Below are 17,917 nucleotides of genomic sequence, written 5' to 3' on the forward strand. Positions count from 1 at the left end.
GAACAGCACTGCTGCCAAAAAACTTAAACATAAGAGCCTGATTTTAATCATGAGAGTATAAAAACAACATACACAATAATTTCCAAGTCCAAAATTCACATAAAGAAAAGGTAACACATTGAAAAAGCAGTAACCACGTGACAGTCAATCACATGAAGGCTGGTCATTCTAAAAAGTCTGTATCACAAAAATACCAAAAAAATATGCAGGAAAATGAATATTAAAATAAATATTTCAGACTAGATAGTTTATAAAAAACAGTATTTACAAGAATCTTATGTTTTTACTGAAGAACACTAATTTAAATAATACCTTCTGTCCTCCTATGCATTGGTAACTGTGGCTGAAGAGGTGACAGTAAGTTATCCAACAGATTAAGTAAGCTTTCTAATACTCCACTGTTACTAAGTGATCTCTGACCAATGCAGGAAAGTAACATGAAGACCCTAAAAAAAAAAGATATAAATAAAACACTGAGTATGAATCAATTTAACTCTTCATATTCAAAATAATTCACATTGTAATTTAAGAGAGAAATGATAGACTATCTGGTTATTAGTAAGATTTATATCTGGAAACACAATGTTAAAAATAGCTCTTTTTCAGCTATTTGCTTACATTTTCTAAGTTTATCCACAAGAAATCAGGTAGAAACAACATTATTACAGATTCAAAAAAATACGTTTTACACATATAGCAATAGAATCTGATAGGAAATATTTGTAAACACTAATCAATAAACTCCATAGGTTTAGTTAGGAAACTAAAGAATATGGTTCAGTTATATCATGTAGAATCTTCTTCAATATGCCCTTCACTGGGCATTGCTCATACTCTGAACAGACATGCTTAATTTTTCCACACTCAGTACTCACATACAAAACATTTCCAATTTGAACACTGTGGGAATAAATCACTAGTAAATTATTCTGGCATTTTCTGACCTACCTATCCTGTGGAAAGATGAGAAGCTGCTCAGAATTGTACAATTCCTGAAGAACATTAGAAAGAAACTGGCCCCACCATCTTTCACCACCACACAGCTGAACAAGTAGAAGACCAGTATGCAACCGTATCTTTGGGGTTCCACTGATGCACAGGTGTTTAAAAAGCTCTTCACAGGCCTGGGCATGGAACGTACTCTGCAAAACTGCAGGAACAGAGTGTCCTATTACAAGAAAGAAAACAGTAAAATTTCCTATTTAAGAGTGTGCTATAGGATCAAAATCAGCACTCCCAGATAGGCTTTCCTCCTTACCAGCAAAATCTGGTTTACTTATTTTCCCATTTCTTTATTCCTTATATATGGAATTTTAATTGCTAAATATTTGAGGGAAAATGGCAATTATTACATCAATTATACTTCTTCTATGTGGAGTTGGGTGAATCAGATAGCTGTGTGTGTGCGTGTGTGCGTGCATGCGTGCGTGTGTGTGTGTGCGTGCGTGCGTGTGTGTGTGTGTGTGTGTGTGTGTGTGTAAAACCATATGTAATGATCAAAAATAGATCCGGGCTAGAAACTGACAGTTCTGTTAGATTAGCAACTTATTAACAGCTTTCAGTGTTGAATTTTCAAAGATTAATTATTATTTTGCCAGTTAACACAATGATGTGGAACATCAATAGCTGAAACTCAAGAAAAAATTAATCACAGATCTATTTAAGAAAAACAAATTTAAAAATGGGAAAAAAAATGAATCAACCTAAAAACACATTTCAAAAACATATCAGAAAGGATATCAAAATAAACAGTACCCAGTAAATACTAATACATCACAACATACAAAATTGTATCAAATGAATTTCCAGCCTTTTTAAGTACTTAAGCTAAATACAAACCATTGGAAGAATGAAGAAGGCTGAGCAAAGTGTCCAATAAATATCTGATGATGGTACGTAACTGCTCTGTGGAAGACGTCTGAATTAAATCTTTCGGGTCTGATGTTTCACTCAACACCTTCCTACTTGCACCAAGAGCTACTTTGAGCCTCTGCACTGCATTATGAGCCAAATTTAGTTGAAGCTGTAGCTGGATACAGTCCTGATAGGCAGAAAAAACTCGACTGTCCTCCTCAACTGCCTTGTCTGGCTTTCGCAAAAAGTACTGTGCATTGTTAGCACTGTTGAGAGGAGGAAGATCAATACTTTGCAAAAGAGTTTCCAGTCGATGACAAGCTAAGTTATACCTATAAGAAAAAATAAATGAACAAAATAATTCTTGCAATGTCCTCTTTAAAATACATATACGAATACACACTAAAAACTAAATCTCTGAACAAGTTAACATACAACCATTAGAAAGAATTCATCAATTGGTAAGTAGTAAAAAAAAAAAACAAAACACAATTATTTAATCATATTAATGCATTAAACATTATAACATGCTAGTGTCCTCCTGCTTTTTGCCCTTCTCTATACACTTATGAAAAGCCATTTCTTGACCAAGTATATGCAAGACATTATACAAAATATACAGCTTCAATAAGATTAAAATATACACCAGTTTTCTACTAACCTGCACTGTATATCCTCCTGTAGAGCAACCATCATTGCTAAATGCTGGTCAATTTCTGGTTGGTTTGCAGATTCTCCCTCTCCCCTCAGAGGATCATGCATTAATTTCAGTTCACTCTCCCAAGGCAAGATATAGGTATGACCATAGTAAAATCCTAATGGGATTTTAGCTCTGGCATTTGTACTTCCATAACGTCCAATGACAGTGATCTGAAATGAAAACTTATAAATATATATACCTACTCATCTACAACAATAAAAATGTGAATCATGTATTTTAAAAAAATAATAAATTATAAAAGATACATTTTTTATTAAAGGACAGTTGATCTATAATATTGTGTTCATTTCTGCTGTACAGCAAAGTGATTCACTATACACATACACACTCTTTTTTATATACTTTTCCATTATGGTTTATCACAGGATATTGAGTATGGTTCCCTGTGTTATAAGGATACTTTTAAATTATGTCTGAATATTTTTCATAACTTATCAGAAACAGAGAGAGTGTACCAATTCATCATCTTGAAGTTCTTTACCTTCATGAATCTGCACACTGGAGGTGGTATCAAATCATGCAGAATTAGTGAATGGGTGCTAATATCAGTTGCCACTACCAATCGCCTCCCATCGACCTCTTCTCCTAATGTCCAAATGTCAATTGACAAGGATGCCAAGTCTCCACAAGTGGGAATCAATACGTCTGTCAATAGTATTGGTCTGCCAAAATCCAAGGTCACAAATCTCCTTGCCCCTATAAGAGAGAGAGAGCAACAGCTGACATAAAAGACCGCAACAATTAACCACAAGATACACTCAGAAACAATTTGGAACAATTATCTTAAAATATAAAGTCAACTTACTAAACTACAGACAATTAAGAATTTAAAAATTCTCATTCAAAAATTGTCTAAAACTTCCATCTGTATTAGTTTAAACTCCAAGATTTAAGATAATATATATATATATAAATAAGTTACTGTGAAGGTAATCAACTGTACACGTAAGCTTATTTTAAAACTTTAAAACCAAAAAAGGTAAATCAGCAAAAACAGAATATAGGTGAACTCAATAAACTACCTATCTTTTCTTCTTTCAGTCATTTGGTCTTTTTTTTCCTTCTAATTTCACAACTAAATGTATTAATGATGCCTAATTTTATTATTTGATTTTGGTTTTCTTAAGTCCTGTTTAACATCTTTTGGAGCTGCATCTTACATTGTGGTTAAGATATAAAGGAAAAGTATAAGGCTTAAATCACATGTAGTCATTGCTGCTGCTGCTGCTGCTGCTAAGTTGCCTCAGTCATGTCCGACTCTGTGTGACCCCATAGACAGCAGCCTACCAGGCTCCCCCATCCCTGGGATTCTCCAGGCAAGAACACTGGAGTGGGATGCCATTTCCTTCTCCAATGCATGAAAGTGAAAAGTGAAAGTGAAGTCACTCAGTCACGTCCGACTCTTAGCGACCCCATGGACTGCAGCCTACCAGGCTCCTCCATCCATGGGATTTTCCAGGCAAGAGTACTGGAGTGGGGGGAGGAGTGGGGTGCCACTGCCTTCTCTGCATGTAGTCATTACCACCACACTAAAAAATCTCTTACTGAGGCCCTCCAATGGAGACAGATAAAGCTTCTCTCAAACAGTGCTTCCCTCCCATATTGACACAACACTGTCTCTTCAGCTCAGTACCAGATGAAGCAGAAGGCTTACTATTAAGGGCCACACTGAAGAGGGAGCATGTCTTCTCTGTGTGAGCTCACATTAACAAAAGGCAACAATGATCTGAGAGGAGAGCAGATTTGCATCTCACACACATTTCAGGAATAAAGTCAATTACTGAAACAGTAGGCAGAATCATTCATAAAAATCCTAATTATTTTTCTTCTTTATTGGTTTGGGGGCCAGATAGCAATCTTACTTGTTACACTATATGGTGAAGGAACTCAACTAAATTTAACTAATAGGACTAGTGATATCTCCACAGAGATGTTTTACGGAAAACCAGGGAGTTATCAGTAATCTTTCCTAAACAGGTAAGACTACTGAATGAAAAACAATTCTCCCCTTTAGGGGGCTAACATGCCATCGTCAACCCCATAGATAAAAAACCAAATCATAGTGTAAACAACTGCTAACACTTCGTAAGACTGGACGCATAAGACTGGATGATAAATTTCACTCTAAATGCCACAAACACTAATGTTGCTACCAATGAATGGTTAGTTGGGCAGAAAACACCATTAACATTTTTAAAAAAAACAACCCACTGCAATAAAGCAAATATGGTTCAACTCTTCATATAGTGAAAACTAATACAGTACTCACTATCTTCACATTACTTATCCATGGCTAATTCAAGTCAATGTATGGCAAAAACCACCACAATCCTGCAATTAGCCTAATTAGCCTCCAATTATAATAAATAAATTAGTTTAAAAATACACACACACACAACAAGGATTTTGTTAAGTTCTGCTGCTGCTCAAGCCCAGACATAACAGCTGGTAGGATAATAAGGGAAACATTTCCTACGGTGTATTAGTAAACATGCTCTAATGGAAAGCACCTATCCTGATCATAGGTCTCTAGCAATATAAGCATGGTAGAGGCCTAAGTAAAATCTTAGTTCTCCAGAGACCAAGAAATGTTAATCCTACTCAGTTACAATCATTAGCAGTAACTCTGTCAGCTATTCTCAAAAAAATGGTTCCAAGTTAGAACCATGAGACTAATGCCTCCTTAGAAATACCTCTTTAAGCATAATTTTTAGTGTAATGGGTTTTTTTCCAGTGGTCATGTATGGATGTGAGAGTTGGACTATGAAGAAAGATGAGCGCCAAAGAATTGATGCTTTTGAACTGTGGTGTTGGAGAAGACTCTTGAGAGTCCCTTGGACTGCAAGGAGATCCAACCAGTCCATTCTGAAGGAGATCAGCCCTGGGATTTCTTTGGAGGGAATGATGCTAAAGCTGAAACTCCAGTACTTTGGCCACCTCATGTGAAGAGTTGACTCATTGGAAAAGACTCTGATGCTGGGAGGGATTGGGGGCAGGAGGAGAAGGGGACGACAGAGGATGAGATGGCTGGATGGCATCGCTGACTCGATGGACGTGAGTCTGAGTGAACTCTGGGAATTGGTGATGGACAGGGAGGCCTGGCGTGCTGCAATTCATGGGGTCACAAAGAGTCAGACACGACTGAGCAACTGAACTGAACTGAACTGAGCAGCTACAATGGAGGCAGATATTTATGCCAACCATAGCCCTAGAGGTGAGATTCTTATACAGATCAAACCCACTGTTTGGACAGAATGAATGAAACTACTCAGCAGCACACTTCCATTCAACTTCATCAGTGCAGAGCTTGAGTCTTAATGTAATGCTTACTCTCGGTAAAAAGCACTTTCCCAAGAGCAGATGTGATTTATTTGTACAGGAAAATCAAACTACAAAATACTCTTTTCCAAGAACCAACAGACAAAGCAAAATATATATATATTTTAAGAAAATCAAAGATTACCTGAATGCATTCGCTCTATAATAATGGACTGGTGAGGTGGAGGTTGAAGAAAATGTGAAGCATGAGAAATTGCAAGGGCTAGACCAGAACCAAGAGGATTCTAGAAAAGAAAAAAGTATAACTCTATATTGATTATCACTCTTGCTCTATAAAAACTAATAACCATAAAATGAAGTTAGTAAGTCTCATTTCCTGATGTATATTCTGCAATACTTTATAAAGTAATCTAATTTGACATTAACAAGGTAACTGAATTGGCTTCTAAAGTTAGCATAAAATAAAAATATTTTTAAATGTCTAAGCGAACACCTATTTAAAATATAGTAATTTACCATTCTGGACTTGTTGGAATTTTTGTTATGTGCAGCAAGATTGACTGTTGGGGGATCAATAACTGAGCCTGGGAAAAGCTGTGCAAGTTCGGCATTAATCACAACGGAAACTGCTTCATTGGGTGGGGTGAGTGGTGGAGTCATAAAAAGAGGTGTTGTTTTTGGAGTGGGTGGAATAACATCAGATGGATGAATGAAGAATCCAGGGGCTGCCACTGGGTTGGAAGGCACAGAGCTGTGAACAGGACCTGCTGCGGATGCTGCAGATGCTGCTGCAGCTGCTGCAGCTGTTGTCTGATGTAACTTGGCTTCCAGCTTTGCTTTCTGTAAGAGAAGTAAAAGCAACAAATATAGACTAACCCTGCCTACCGAATCTGTGGGGAACACTCTATGGCATATATTATGAAAATAAACATGATTAACTGGATCCTAGTGCAATAAATATGAAATTAAGTAAAAAAAAATTGACTCAATATGAATGGAATATATTTCCTTAAAAATCTAATATTAAATTTCCTGAGTATTTGGGCAGTAGGACTTTCTCAAAGCAAAGGTGGAAAAGAAGAACAATTAAACGTAAATAAGGAAACAAAATTCTTCTCAAAACAAAAAATTAACAGGAAGTGGATTCTCACGTTGCCTAACCTGACACAATGTCACTAGGAATTGAATAGTCCACAACAAAATCTCCGAAACATCTGCTATTATTACTAAATTTTAATTCACATTCATTTACTCTCTTTAAATGTTTTAGGTTTTACAATCCATAAAAATAGTAACTGTTAACACTTATGTTTGACCAAGAATATTTATAAACAGAATAAAGAATGGATTTTTAAGATTACAAAGAAAATATCAATTATATTCCCCAAGATATGTAATATAAAATGCATTTATATAATTTTTAAAAATTTAAGTATATCGCGAAGATGTTACCTCAATTTTTGCAGAAAATGGTTATCTCAGATCGGTCAACCTAATTTCCTTTATGAAAATAACAGTCATTTTTACAGTACTTTTTCAGCTTTTGAAGTTTAGAGACAGCATGAACAAAGAGCCAAATAGTCTCCAACCTGTTGCTGAAGCTTCAAAAGCTGCTGCTGTTTCTCTTGCAGCACCTGTAGCTGTTGCTCGGCTGAAGCCATTGCATGAGAGAGAGACTGCAAAGCTACCTGGGCTGCTGAACTCAGGGCTGTCGAAGCTTCCCCAACTGTCCCAGATGATAGTCCACCTACTGCAGGAGTAACCCCGAAGGAACTCACTGGCATTAAGACAAAGGGGGAAAAACAGGATAAAGAAAAGGCTCACACAGAAACATGTACAAAAGCACACTACTTCAACACTAAACAACACTTAATTTTCATTTAAAAAATAAAAATCTTGAGAGGAAATCTTAATGGTAAAACTATATTGATAATAATAGAATTCAAGTATAAGGGATCCAAGAATGACTTCTTAATCAAAGAAAATTAGTATACTTTTAAGTTTAAAAACACTTTTAGCCTGAAGACATTTCATTTAATATGGCTAAAATGAAAATACAAAACAATAATCTTATACAGTTTGAGCATGAGAAATAAACTGATTTTTGCTTTACTAAGATTTCCTATAAAAACAACACCTTCTTCTCCCTCCCCTAAGAAGCTAAAAAAAATCCCAAAAAGCTTTCAATTATAAGAACATCATTTAACAAGACTGATGACACAGATTCCTTCATTTTACAGCATAGCCTAAAAAGAGAATCTGGCCCACATACAATATGTAAAGCAGTGTTTCCTCAGAACACAAACAGAAAGAGAAACATGTCCTATGCACAAATAAGTCTGGCACACACTGCTTTATCCATGAATACTACCATTTTTAAAGATCTATAAAATTACACAAGTTTAAACTATTTTTACTCCCCTTTTGAATGTTATTCAAATATGTAGTATAAAAGAACTTTTTTCCCATTAAATATTTACCAATGTCTGTGTAAAACATTTTGAGAAAAGTTGAGATAAAAATTTCATAAACTCACACAATCTTCAACAAAAGAGGCAAGAACATACATGCAATGGAGAAAAGACAGTCTCTTCAGCAAGTGGTACTGGGAAAGCTGGACAGTCACATGTAAATCAATGAAGTTAGAACACACCCTCACATCATACACAAAAATAAACTCAAAATGGCTTAAAGAATTCAATATAAGACATAACACCATAAAACTCCCATAAGAGAACACAGGCAAAACATTCTACAGATAAATAGACATAAGTCACACCAATGTTTTCTTAGGTCAGTCTCCCAAGCAATAGAAATAAAAGCAAAAATCAACAAATGGGACCTAATCAAACTTACAGGCAGAGCAAAGAATACTATAAACAAAACAAAAAGACAATGTATGGGCTGGGAGAAAATATTTGGGAAAATGCGACCAACAAGGGCTTAATATACAAAATATACAAAGAGTTCATACAACCCAACAATAAAAAAACAAACAGCCCCACTGAAAGATGGGCAGAAACCTCAATAAAAGAAGACATACACAGGGCCAACAGACACATGAAAAGATGCTCAACACCACTAATTATTAAGAGAAGTGTAAAACAAAACTACAACAAGGTATTGCCTCACACTGGTCAGAATGGCCAAATTAAAAAGTCTACAAGTAATAAATGCTGGAGAGAGGGTGGAGAAAAGGAAACCCACCTATACTGTTGGTGGGAATGTAAGTTGATACAGCCACTAAGGAAAACAATATGTAGGTTCCTTAAAAAACTAAAAATAGAATTTCCATATGATTCAGTAATCCCACTCCTGGGAATATAACCAGAGAAAGTTTGACTCAAAAAAACATACATGTACCCCAGTGTTCACTGCTGCACAATTTATAATAGCCAAATTAAGGAAGCAATCTAAGTGCCCATCAAACATAAATGGATAAAGATGTGCTATACATATATAATGGAATACTATATGGCCATGAAAAAGAATGAAACAATACCATTTGCAGCAACATGGATAAACTTGGAAATTATTACATTAAGTGAAATAAGTCAAAATGAGAAAGACTCACTTATATGGAGGAAAGAAAACTGCTACAATAATAGGAAATGTAGAAGTTACCCTGTAGAGCTAACCTTAGTGGGAGAACTAGGATTAGAAACAAAGGCCATGTGAAATCAAACAGAATGTGAGGCCCAATGCTAAGTCAGGAACTTAACTCATTTAAACTTTGCGATGGCCCATGAGTAGGTAATACTGTTACCCTATTTCACAGGTAATGTATCTAAAACTGAGGGAGGCACACAGAAAAAATTGATATAATATTTTAAATCAACAATATCCCAATAAATATAAATAAGTAAAACTGAGGGAAGTAATTTGCTCATAAATATTTGAAAAGTAGGACGGGGGAGGTAATCTAACAGCATATCTTGACATTTAACAATGAATATGCTATACCAGAATTCAAATAAACTATTTTTTTAAATTAAGTTATAATCACAAGACAGAAATAACAACAAACTGTGCATAGCCTCTTACAAAAAAAAAAATTTCCTCTATTAAAAAAAAAAAGGTCACTACACTGAAGCCATCTGATACCTCATATACAATGCACAAATTCAACTATATGAGTTTGGTCAAAAAAGAGCAATCATATAAGCTGTGTGCCCCAAAATAAAATCTACTTGCTCCACTAACTGTTCCACCAAAGCAACAGAAGTTCATTCCAACTCTAGAGGGAAAATTATTAGACTTACTGAAGCATTTATGTTGGCCTTGTACTTTTGGGATAATGTAAATGACTTTCAATATTAACCATGTATACTTTAGCCTTCTACTGACTTTAAAATCTATGCCCAAATAATATTCAAAGGAAAATGAGCTAAATCACGAGAAACACGTAAAAGATAAACAATCCAAGAAAAATGTCATTCTGCTACTACAAAAGCAAAGAAAAAATAAAGAGAAATGAAAATGGAATTGTGAGATAAATTCAAATGAATACTGAACACAAAAATTATAACAATAACCACAAGAATTAAAATAATATAAAATTAAGGTATGAAGTCATATTGCCATATAACTCAGAAAAGTGATTAAATAATGTTCAATATATTTGCACCATATGGGAAAAAAAGTAACTGGATTTCTGGATGTCAAGGATACATGTATATTATGCTCTCTGGAATAACTGCTAAAAATAATAAAAAGAAGAAAAATAGCTCAATAAAAATAGTCACCAATAAAATGGAAACAAAGGGAAAAAAAGAAACATCTAATTGGCAAGATGAGAAATCTAACAGAATATATAAAATACATGGTAGATTTGAATACAAATATATTAGTAATTATATTAAATGTAAATAAGCTAAATACTCCAATTGAAAGAAACAGGACAAAAAAGGCAAGTACATTCTGCTTATAAAAGATGTATCTAAAGTAAGGAGCTGATGACTGATAGAGAAATATCAAAAGAAGTAATTTTAGAAAAATCAATGCTAGAGAGAGAGAATACCTAACAATAAAAGATTCAATTCATAAGAAAGATACAACCATTCTAAATTTGTATGGTAGCTCAAAAATACATAAAAGAAAAACTGCTGAAACCAAAACAGACAAATCCACAAGTGTAATGACAAGAATTTAACATGCTGATCTTATTAACTCAAAAAAAAAAAAAAAGAAACATAAAATAATCAATAAAGAGAGAATTTGAAGAACACAATTAGCAAACTGTATATCCAAGTGGATATACAGAGTACACTTCACCAAACACAGACTAAACATTATGGGTGAATTTAACAATCATAACATGGAACTTCAACGGCTGACCAAAAAATACATAAATGCAATTCTATACCACACAGACCTTACTCAACCAGCGTTTAGGAACGTGTAGCTAAGAAGTCATGAAAGTGAAAGTTTGTTGCTCAGTTGCATCCGACTGTGCAACCAACCAGGCTCTTCAGAACATGGAATTTCTCAGACAAGAATACTGGAGTGGGTTGCCATTCCCTTCTCCAGGGGATCTTCCCGACTCAAGGATCGAACCCAGGTCTCCAGCACTGCAGGGCAGATTCTTTACTGTCTGAGCCACCAAGGAAGCTGAGCTAAGAGGTTATATAAAGAAACAAATAAAAAGCTAGAAATGATTACTCTAAAAAAGTTAGGACAATGTTTACCTTCTTCAAAGAGTAAGGGAAAAATAAATTGAAGTGGGCATAAAGAAATCTGTTTACAGAGTACTGGAAATGTTGTTTCTTGACCTAGTAGTCATGTGGGCGGTTTGTGTTGTGATAAATTCCTTCCCTATACAATTGTTTACTGCACTTTTCTGTATGAGTATTGTATTTCACAATTAACATGTTTCAAAATAAAAGGAGACAGAAATTGAGAGACTACACTCATGTGATCACAACTCAGGACTTTGTCTTAAAATTTAATAAAATCCCTCTGCTGGCAACAGTTTTGATCTGAGTGCAATACAAATTCTTATAAAAGCATAGACTATTTTTGGAATGACAAGAAACTAGTCCTATTATTTGTTTTGCAGAAAAAATGGGTAGGAATGTGAAGGAATACTTTTTTCAAATCACCTCTTTTATTTAAAATTTCACACCTTCTAAAAATATTTCTTATCCAAATATATTAATTTTCTTAAAAAATTAATTACATGACAGTTCCAAAGAAAAAAAGCCTGATTTAAAAAACTAAAGAGATCTCAGACTCCCTGGTTGTCCTATGGTTAAGATTCTGTGCTTACACTGTAGAGGGCATGGGTTTGATCCCTGGTCGGGGAACTAAGATTCTGCACCCAATCAATCAATAAATCAATAAGTAAAACAAAACTAAATAGTTTTCTGGAAGTTTATTTTCTTGTTATGGCATGTTTCCATACCACACTAAAGGTGTAAGTTTCTATAAAATGACTGTAATAGTCCAAGAAAACAAACATAAATAGATATTGACCCTTCTGGCATCTCCACATAAAAGAAATATAAAATTTTATTTTAAAATTAAAACTCTCAGCTAGGTAAGTCATGAATTTCACTTAGTGGTTACTTCCACAATTGCAAGAAATATGATTCTGAATAAAAAGACACTCAAACAACTGTTCAGCCCCCTTTAAAACATGCTGCCATTCTGGACTCAAGTGCAAGATTAAATTTTTCATGACTTTCATGACTTCTTGAGCAACTATTTTTACTTTCTGAAGAAACAAAGGCACTCACTTACAAAAAAACACAAACACAAACAGTAGAAGCCATTCAAGACAATATTCAAAAACACATCTGTGACTATAATACAAATATAAAAACATATTCCAATATTTTTAATTATAAAAACTTCAATTATTTGTGCCCAGACAGAACTGTGTGAATAAACACAGATCTTACAACATAAAGAGAAAAAAAAAGGAAAAAAGCTGTACAAAATAAGCAAGTTGTCATCAATCATTCATTTAAAGCATCACCACCACCATAGATTCAAACACACAAATAACAGGTTCATGTATCCAAAGTTGTTTTAAACTAGCTGAAAAAATAGTTTTCCCTCTTCACTCATCTCAAACCTCTCAAAGACACTAACTAACAAATATACTTTTAACTCTAAATGCGAGAAATAACACCATCATGTGAAAACTACACACAAGACTGACCGACAGTTGATGCCTACTGCAGATGGATAATGAAAATAAAAAGTTTATGGTACTCTTCCCTTTACTTTCATCATGTTTGATATTTTCCAAATTGAAATGTTTCTAAAATTCCACATACATAAAAGCAAAAAGATTTAACATAGGGTTCTAGAAGGTAGGGGGGAAAAGCCATGAATAGAGTTAGAAAAGATATGAAACTACTTATGATTTTTCCTCAGAATCTCCCTCCAACCAATAAGTTTCTACTTCACACAACAGTAAAGGAGTTTTACAGATAATATAAACAGATACGTAAACACTTATATATCACTTTATTGCAACATAAAATATGTAATTAAAAATGTATATAATAAAAGAAGGTACATACCAGTAAACGTACTTGCATCATCCCTTTCTATTCTTGTTCCATCACTAGTTGACACACAAGAAAAGTGCAGAGGTTCAACTTCTAGAAGTCCAGTGAGAGATGTGAAACTACCTTCAGCAGCAGTGCCACTACTAACCTTCCCATTTCCTAATACAAAGCAGAGACAAGTTTGATAAAGGGTGAATTAATCTTAACAAGGCAACAGTCATAATGAGAATTAGAACCACTACTTCAATTTTAACTGCAAAGATGTATAAATGCACAGACCTTACAAAGGGCTTCAACAACAGGCATGGTATTAAGAAAACTCACAAACAGGAGGTACTACTAGTCTCCGTACTACAGAAGCAGAGTTGTACAGAAGCAACCATTACCCAGAAGCATAAACATTAACAAGAAACTAGAACAAGTGATTTAGATTTTAAACGAGGAACAGAAAACAAAAGTAAAATAAATATTTTAAATGAGGAAAAAATAAGAGAGCTACTTAGATTCAAGCATGCAAAAAAAAAATCAAAATATATTCTGATATCAAGTGTATAAATGACACTAAATTAAAACTAAAAAAATACTCAAGATATTAGCAAGATTATATTCTACAATGAGATATGCTGCTTTATAATCTTAAAAATAAGTTAGCACATGTAGCAGTAAGAAAAAAAATCAAATGGTCACATCTATGCAAACCATAAAACGACAGAAGACTGGATGGAAGAACACAAAAGAACTAAGAGTTTACACAGTACCAGTGGAGGGAATGGGAAGTGTCATTTAGTACTTGTCAAATTTTCTAAAATCAGAGTAGTACTTTCAAACAGAATTCTTTATCAGACAAAGTAAAACAGAAAGAGAAGATGGAAAGAATGGAGACACAGAAAAAAACCTGGAGGAATAAATTAAACGCAAGACTAAACTGTCAAAACCTCATTCTCCAACGTCCATTTGCGCTCAGCCAAGGATCTGATACATGTGTTAAAAAGCAGTAAAAATAATTTACTGAGCACTTATTCAATAGAAGACATGGGAGATACAAGAGAAAAATGACAGGCCCTAGTTGTCATGAAATGCATATTCTATTCAAGGTTACCAGATATGAAACAAATAATTATGCAATTGAACCTTAAAAAAAAAAAGTGCTACACTTTACTTAGGAGAAGTTCACAGGACAAATAAGTCAAGGGGAAAACAATCTAAGTGAATGGGCAATAAAATACTTCCATGATGAGGTGAAGAGATTCATGTGAAGAATAAAAGATTTTTACGCATCTACTCCAATGAGGCAGAGGAACCCAGGCAGAAGAAATGACACGAGTAAAATCTCTTCAGTAGAAAGGACCACGGCACATTAGAGGAACTGAAAGAAAAATGTGCCTACTGGAACATTTCTCAATCCTAAAATCTCTCTACACATCATTAAAGTAATTATAAGAACTCAAAAACTGAGCTTTCCTTTATATTGGTTGTATATATAGAGATTTACAAAAGTAGAGATTTTAAGAAGAGACTATATTAAACATTAATTCACATAACAGTAATGAATTAATCTGATTAGAGATAAAATCTTTCATTTTTGATGAAAAAAATCACTGTCTTCTAAAACAAAAATAAATGAGAAGGGTGGCAAAGTCTTACATTTCTGCAAATCTCTTTAATATGTGGCTTATCAAAGGGAGTTGGACTTGCCTATCTGGATCCAATCTACGACAGTATGATGCTTTGGCAGAAATATATGAAAAAAAAACTCTGACAGAGAATATACATAGTTAGAAAAGAAAGGAATGTTTTAATAAAGTATTAAATATTCAAAAATTTGAAAAGTGCCAGTTTAGAATTAATTGCAATATAGTATCTGAAATCCTGAAAAAGACCTTCTCAAACTCTGCTACAGCAAGATTAGTTGGCCTATCTTATTCTTTTAAGGAGTCTTCTGTCCAAGTATGATGATGACACATCAACCACTTGGAAAATACTGGTTCAATACTATATACAGATCTTCCAAAAGTTAATACACCTCCTTATACAGTATCAGAAAATGACACTAACTAATATCATAGCCCATCAGAAAAGTCATTATGAATTGAGAAGCTGTCAAGCTCTTTGTGGAGGACAAAAGTTTTCCAAAATTCTAATCTTTGCTTAAAAGTTCTACTTCTAACATTGGCAACAAATAACTATCAATTAGATGGATACTGACGTGCTTTTTAAATTCATTTTTGAGAAAATACCTGCCAAATAATCAAATCTGAATGAACACATTTTGTTTCTCATTCTTACAAATAAAAATGGCATTCCATGAAATAAGCAACAAAAGTTTATAGCTACAACAACTACACAAGTTCATTTTCTTGAAACAATCATGGTTCTTCAGTATGCAGCAGAAGTGTTTCATGCACACTTCCCATTTCAAAACAGAATATTTAAAAGATTTGTACTCCTGGGTTCAAAACCGAATAAAATTAGTGATTTTAACTATTTCATCAAAGAGATTTCTAAGCAAAACCATCATGCTTCTGACTCTTAAGTGTATGAGGAAGATCATGCTTTCACACAATCAGTACAGAAGTCTATGCAGTGAAAAGGGCAGATAGGAAAACGGTAGACCCACGGACTCCCTGAAAGGATTCAGGGACCCTGAGAGAGCCTATGGACAACACTTTGAGAATCACAGGACCACAAAAAGAAAACTAACAGGGGAAGGGAAAAAGTCAGATCATACTAGATCATCTACGCTCCATTACATACATGGGGCTTCCCCGGTGGTTCAGAGGGTAAAGTGTCTACCCGCAATGCAGGAGACCCAGGTTCAATCCTTGGGTTGGGAAGATCCCTTGGAAAAGGCAATGGCAACCCACTCCAGTACTCTTGCCTGGAAAATCCCATGGAGGAGCCTGGTAGGCTACAGTCCATGAGGTCGCAAAGAGTCGGACACAACTGAGTGACTTCACTTTCACTTTCCTGCTACATTACAGACTTTGGATGGTACAATCTTGGAAAGACATGAAAAATATCTTAAGAAGACAGAATAATCAGATCAGATTTACATTAAAAAATGACTGCCATCATTGCACTGTAAAGTATGAACAGAAGTGAGCCGAGAACAGATGCAGAATAACCAGTTGGAAAGCAATTTTTCGGTCCAGGTTCAAGACGACTGTTACCTGGACAATAACCTTGTGATTGTGAGAGGTAAGAGAATGGGCAAACTGTAAATACAGGTTGGTGGAAAATAGATAGGATCAGATGACAGCCCCGATGCAGAGGATGAGAAAGAGAAGATACAGTTCACATTTCTGTTTTGTGCCACAGATGCCTTTAACTGAAAAAGGAAATGCTGCAGAAGGTCTGATGGAGAGGAATAAAAAAATGAGACATTCATGTGGAGATGAATAGTCATTCTAAAATGAATACGGCTGTTCTTGTGTATTTAGCCAACCCCAGGGGGGGTTTGTTACAGTTTCTCTGTAACAAATTTCATTCTATCCTAAAGTGTACAGGAGGCACCTACAGGTCTAGTTCTAACCCCTCCCCTGAGGTCTACTCATAATTTGACATGTCACTTAGACACACACTGGCATGAGGTAATCAGAGCCTAAGTCATCAAACAGAATAATTTATTAATAATTTATTAAAAAGCAAGAAGACCAGACGTATAATATAATCTCTTTCATTAAAAATGCTCATAAACACATGTAGCAAACAAGTCTAAATAGCTAAACACTCTGTTAACAACGGTAACCTAAAAGACTGGAGAGGTTAAAGATGCAAAAAGATATTTTGCATTTTATTTCTGTATTTTATTATTCTCCTTTGCTTTTTTCACAATTCATAACTAAATTTAAACAAAACTGAGACTAACCCCCCAAACTTACTTATATTTAACATGGTAATTATCATGTTTACAAGTAAATTTTTTAACATTTTGATTTACTAGTAACACTTGTAATAAGTTCAATAAGATGGAAGAAAACAAAAAATAAAGTGATCATTGTTCTAACAAAAACAGAAAAACACCAAATTCTAGCATCTGAAGAGATTATACAAATAGTGTTACACATTCAGTCCTAAAGGCATATTCTTTAGAAGTGCATCCAAGAACACATGTAACACTGTGTACCAAGTTTACCTCAGGAGAGTATGATAGACGATGCAGAAAATTATTTTTTCTTTCTGCATCTTTGCTTACTAAAAAAGCATATATTAATTTTATTTTCTTTAATATAAAATTATACATTCTTTGATTTTACAGACAGCAAAGGCACACCAAATAAAACTGGAAAGACTACAACAAATAAACAAATTTTAGTCTATTAACATTAAAGTCACACTAACATAATGAAACACAAAGAAAACAAACAAAAAAACTCAAATTTGCAACCCTGTGAAAAAGAACATCAATATTTTTTGATGAGGGAGTTGAGAAACAAAGCAAATAGTTTAATGATTCACAGACACACAAGTTCCAGAAACTTTTAGTTCCCAAAGACAGAATGGAATAACTACAATGTATTACAAATCAATGGTATCTTAAATC

General features: G+C 34.3%; 1 protein-coding gene across 2 annotated transcripts in view; it reads right to left on the reverse strand.

Annotated features, from left to right (window-relative positions):
- Nucleotides 1-17,917, reverse strand: part of BIRC6 (baculoviral IAP repeat containing 6) — a 209,743-nt gene that overhangs the window by 118,691 nt on the left and 73,135 nt on the right. Inside the window, exons 23-31 of one of the 2 annotated variants that reach the window (XM_068979018.1) lie at nucleotides 13,399-13,533; nucleotides 7,444-7,631; nucleotides 6,371-6,694; nucleotides 6,039-6,138; nucleotides 3,057-3,271; nucleotides 2,516-2,724; nucleotides 1,840-2,186; nucleotides 949-1,168; nucleotides 313-446 (exon numbers count right to left, since the gene is read on the reverse strand). In XM_068979018.1, the coding sequence (XP_068835119.1) occupies nucleotides 313-446; nucleotides 949-1,168; nucleotides 1,840-2,186; nucleotides 2,516-2,724; nucleotides 3,057-3,271; nucleotides 6,039-6,138; nucleotides 6,371-6,694; nucleotides 7,444-7,631; nucleotides 13,399-13,533 (1,872 nt within the window). Of the gene's footprint in view, nucleotides 1-312; nucleotides 447-948; nucleotides 1,169-1,839; nucleotides 2,187-2,515; nucleotides 2,725-3,056; nucleotides 3,272-6,038; nucleotides 6,139-6,370; nucleotides 6,695-7,443; nucleotides 7,632-13,386; nucleotides 13,534-17,917 lie in introns of both variants that reach the window. The other variant, XM_068979011.1, reaches the window with a different exon arrangement.

This window comes from Capricornis sumatraensis, chromosome 1, assembly GCF_032405125.1.
Source record: "Capricornis sumatraensis isolate serow.1 chromosome 1, serow.2, whole genome shotgun sequence".
NCBI classification, from domain to species: Eukaryota; Metazoa; Chordata; class Mammalia; order Artiodactyla; family Bovidae; genus Capricornis; species Capricornis sumatraensis.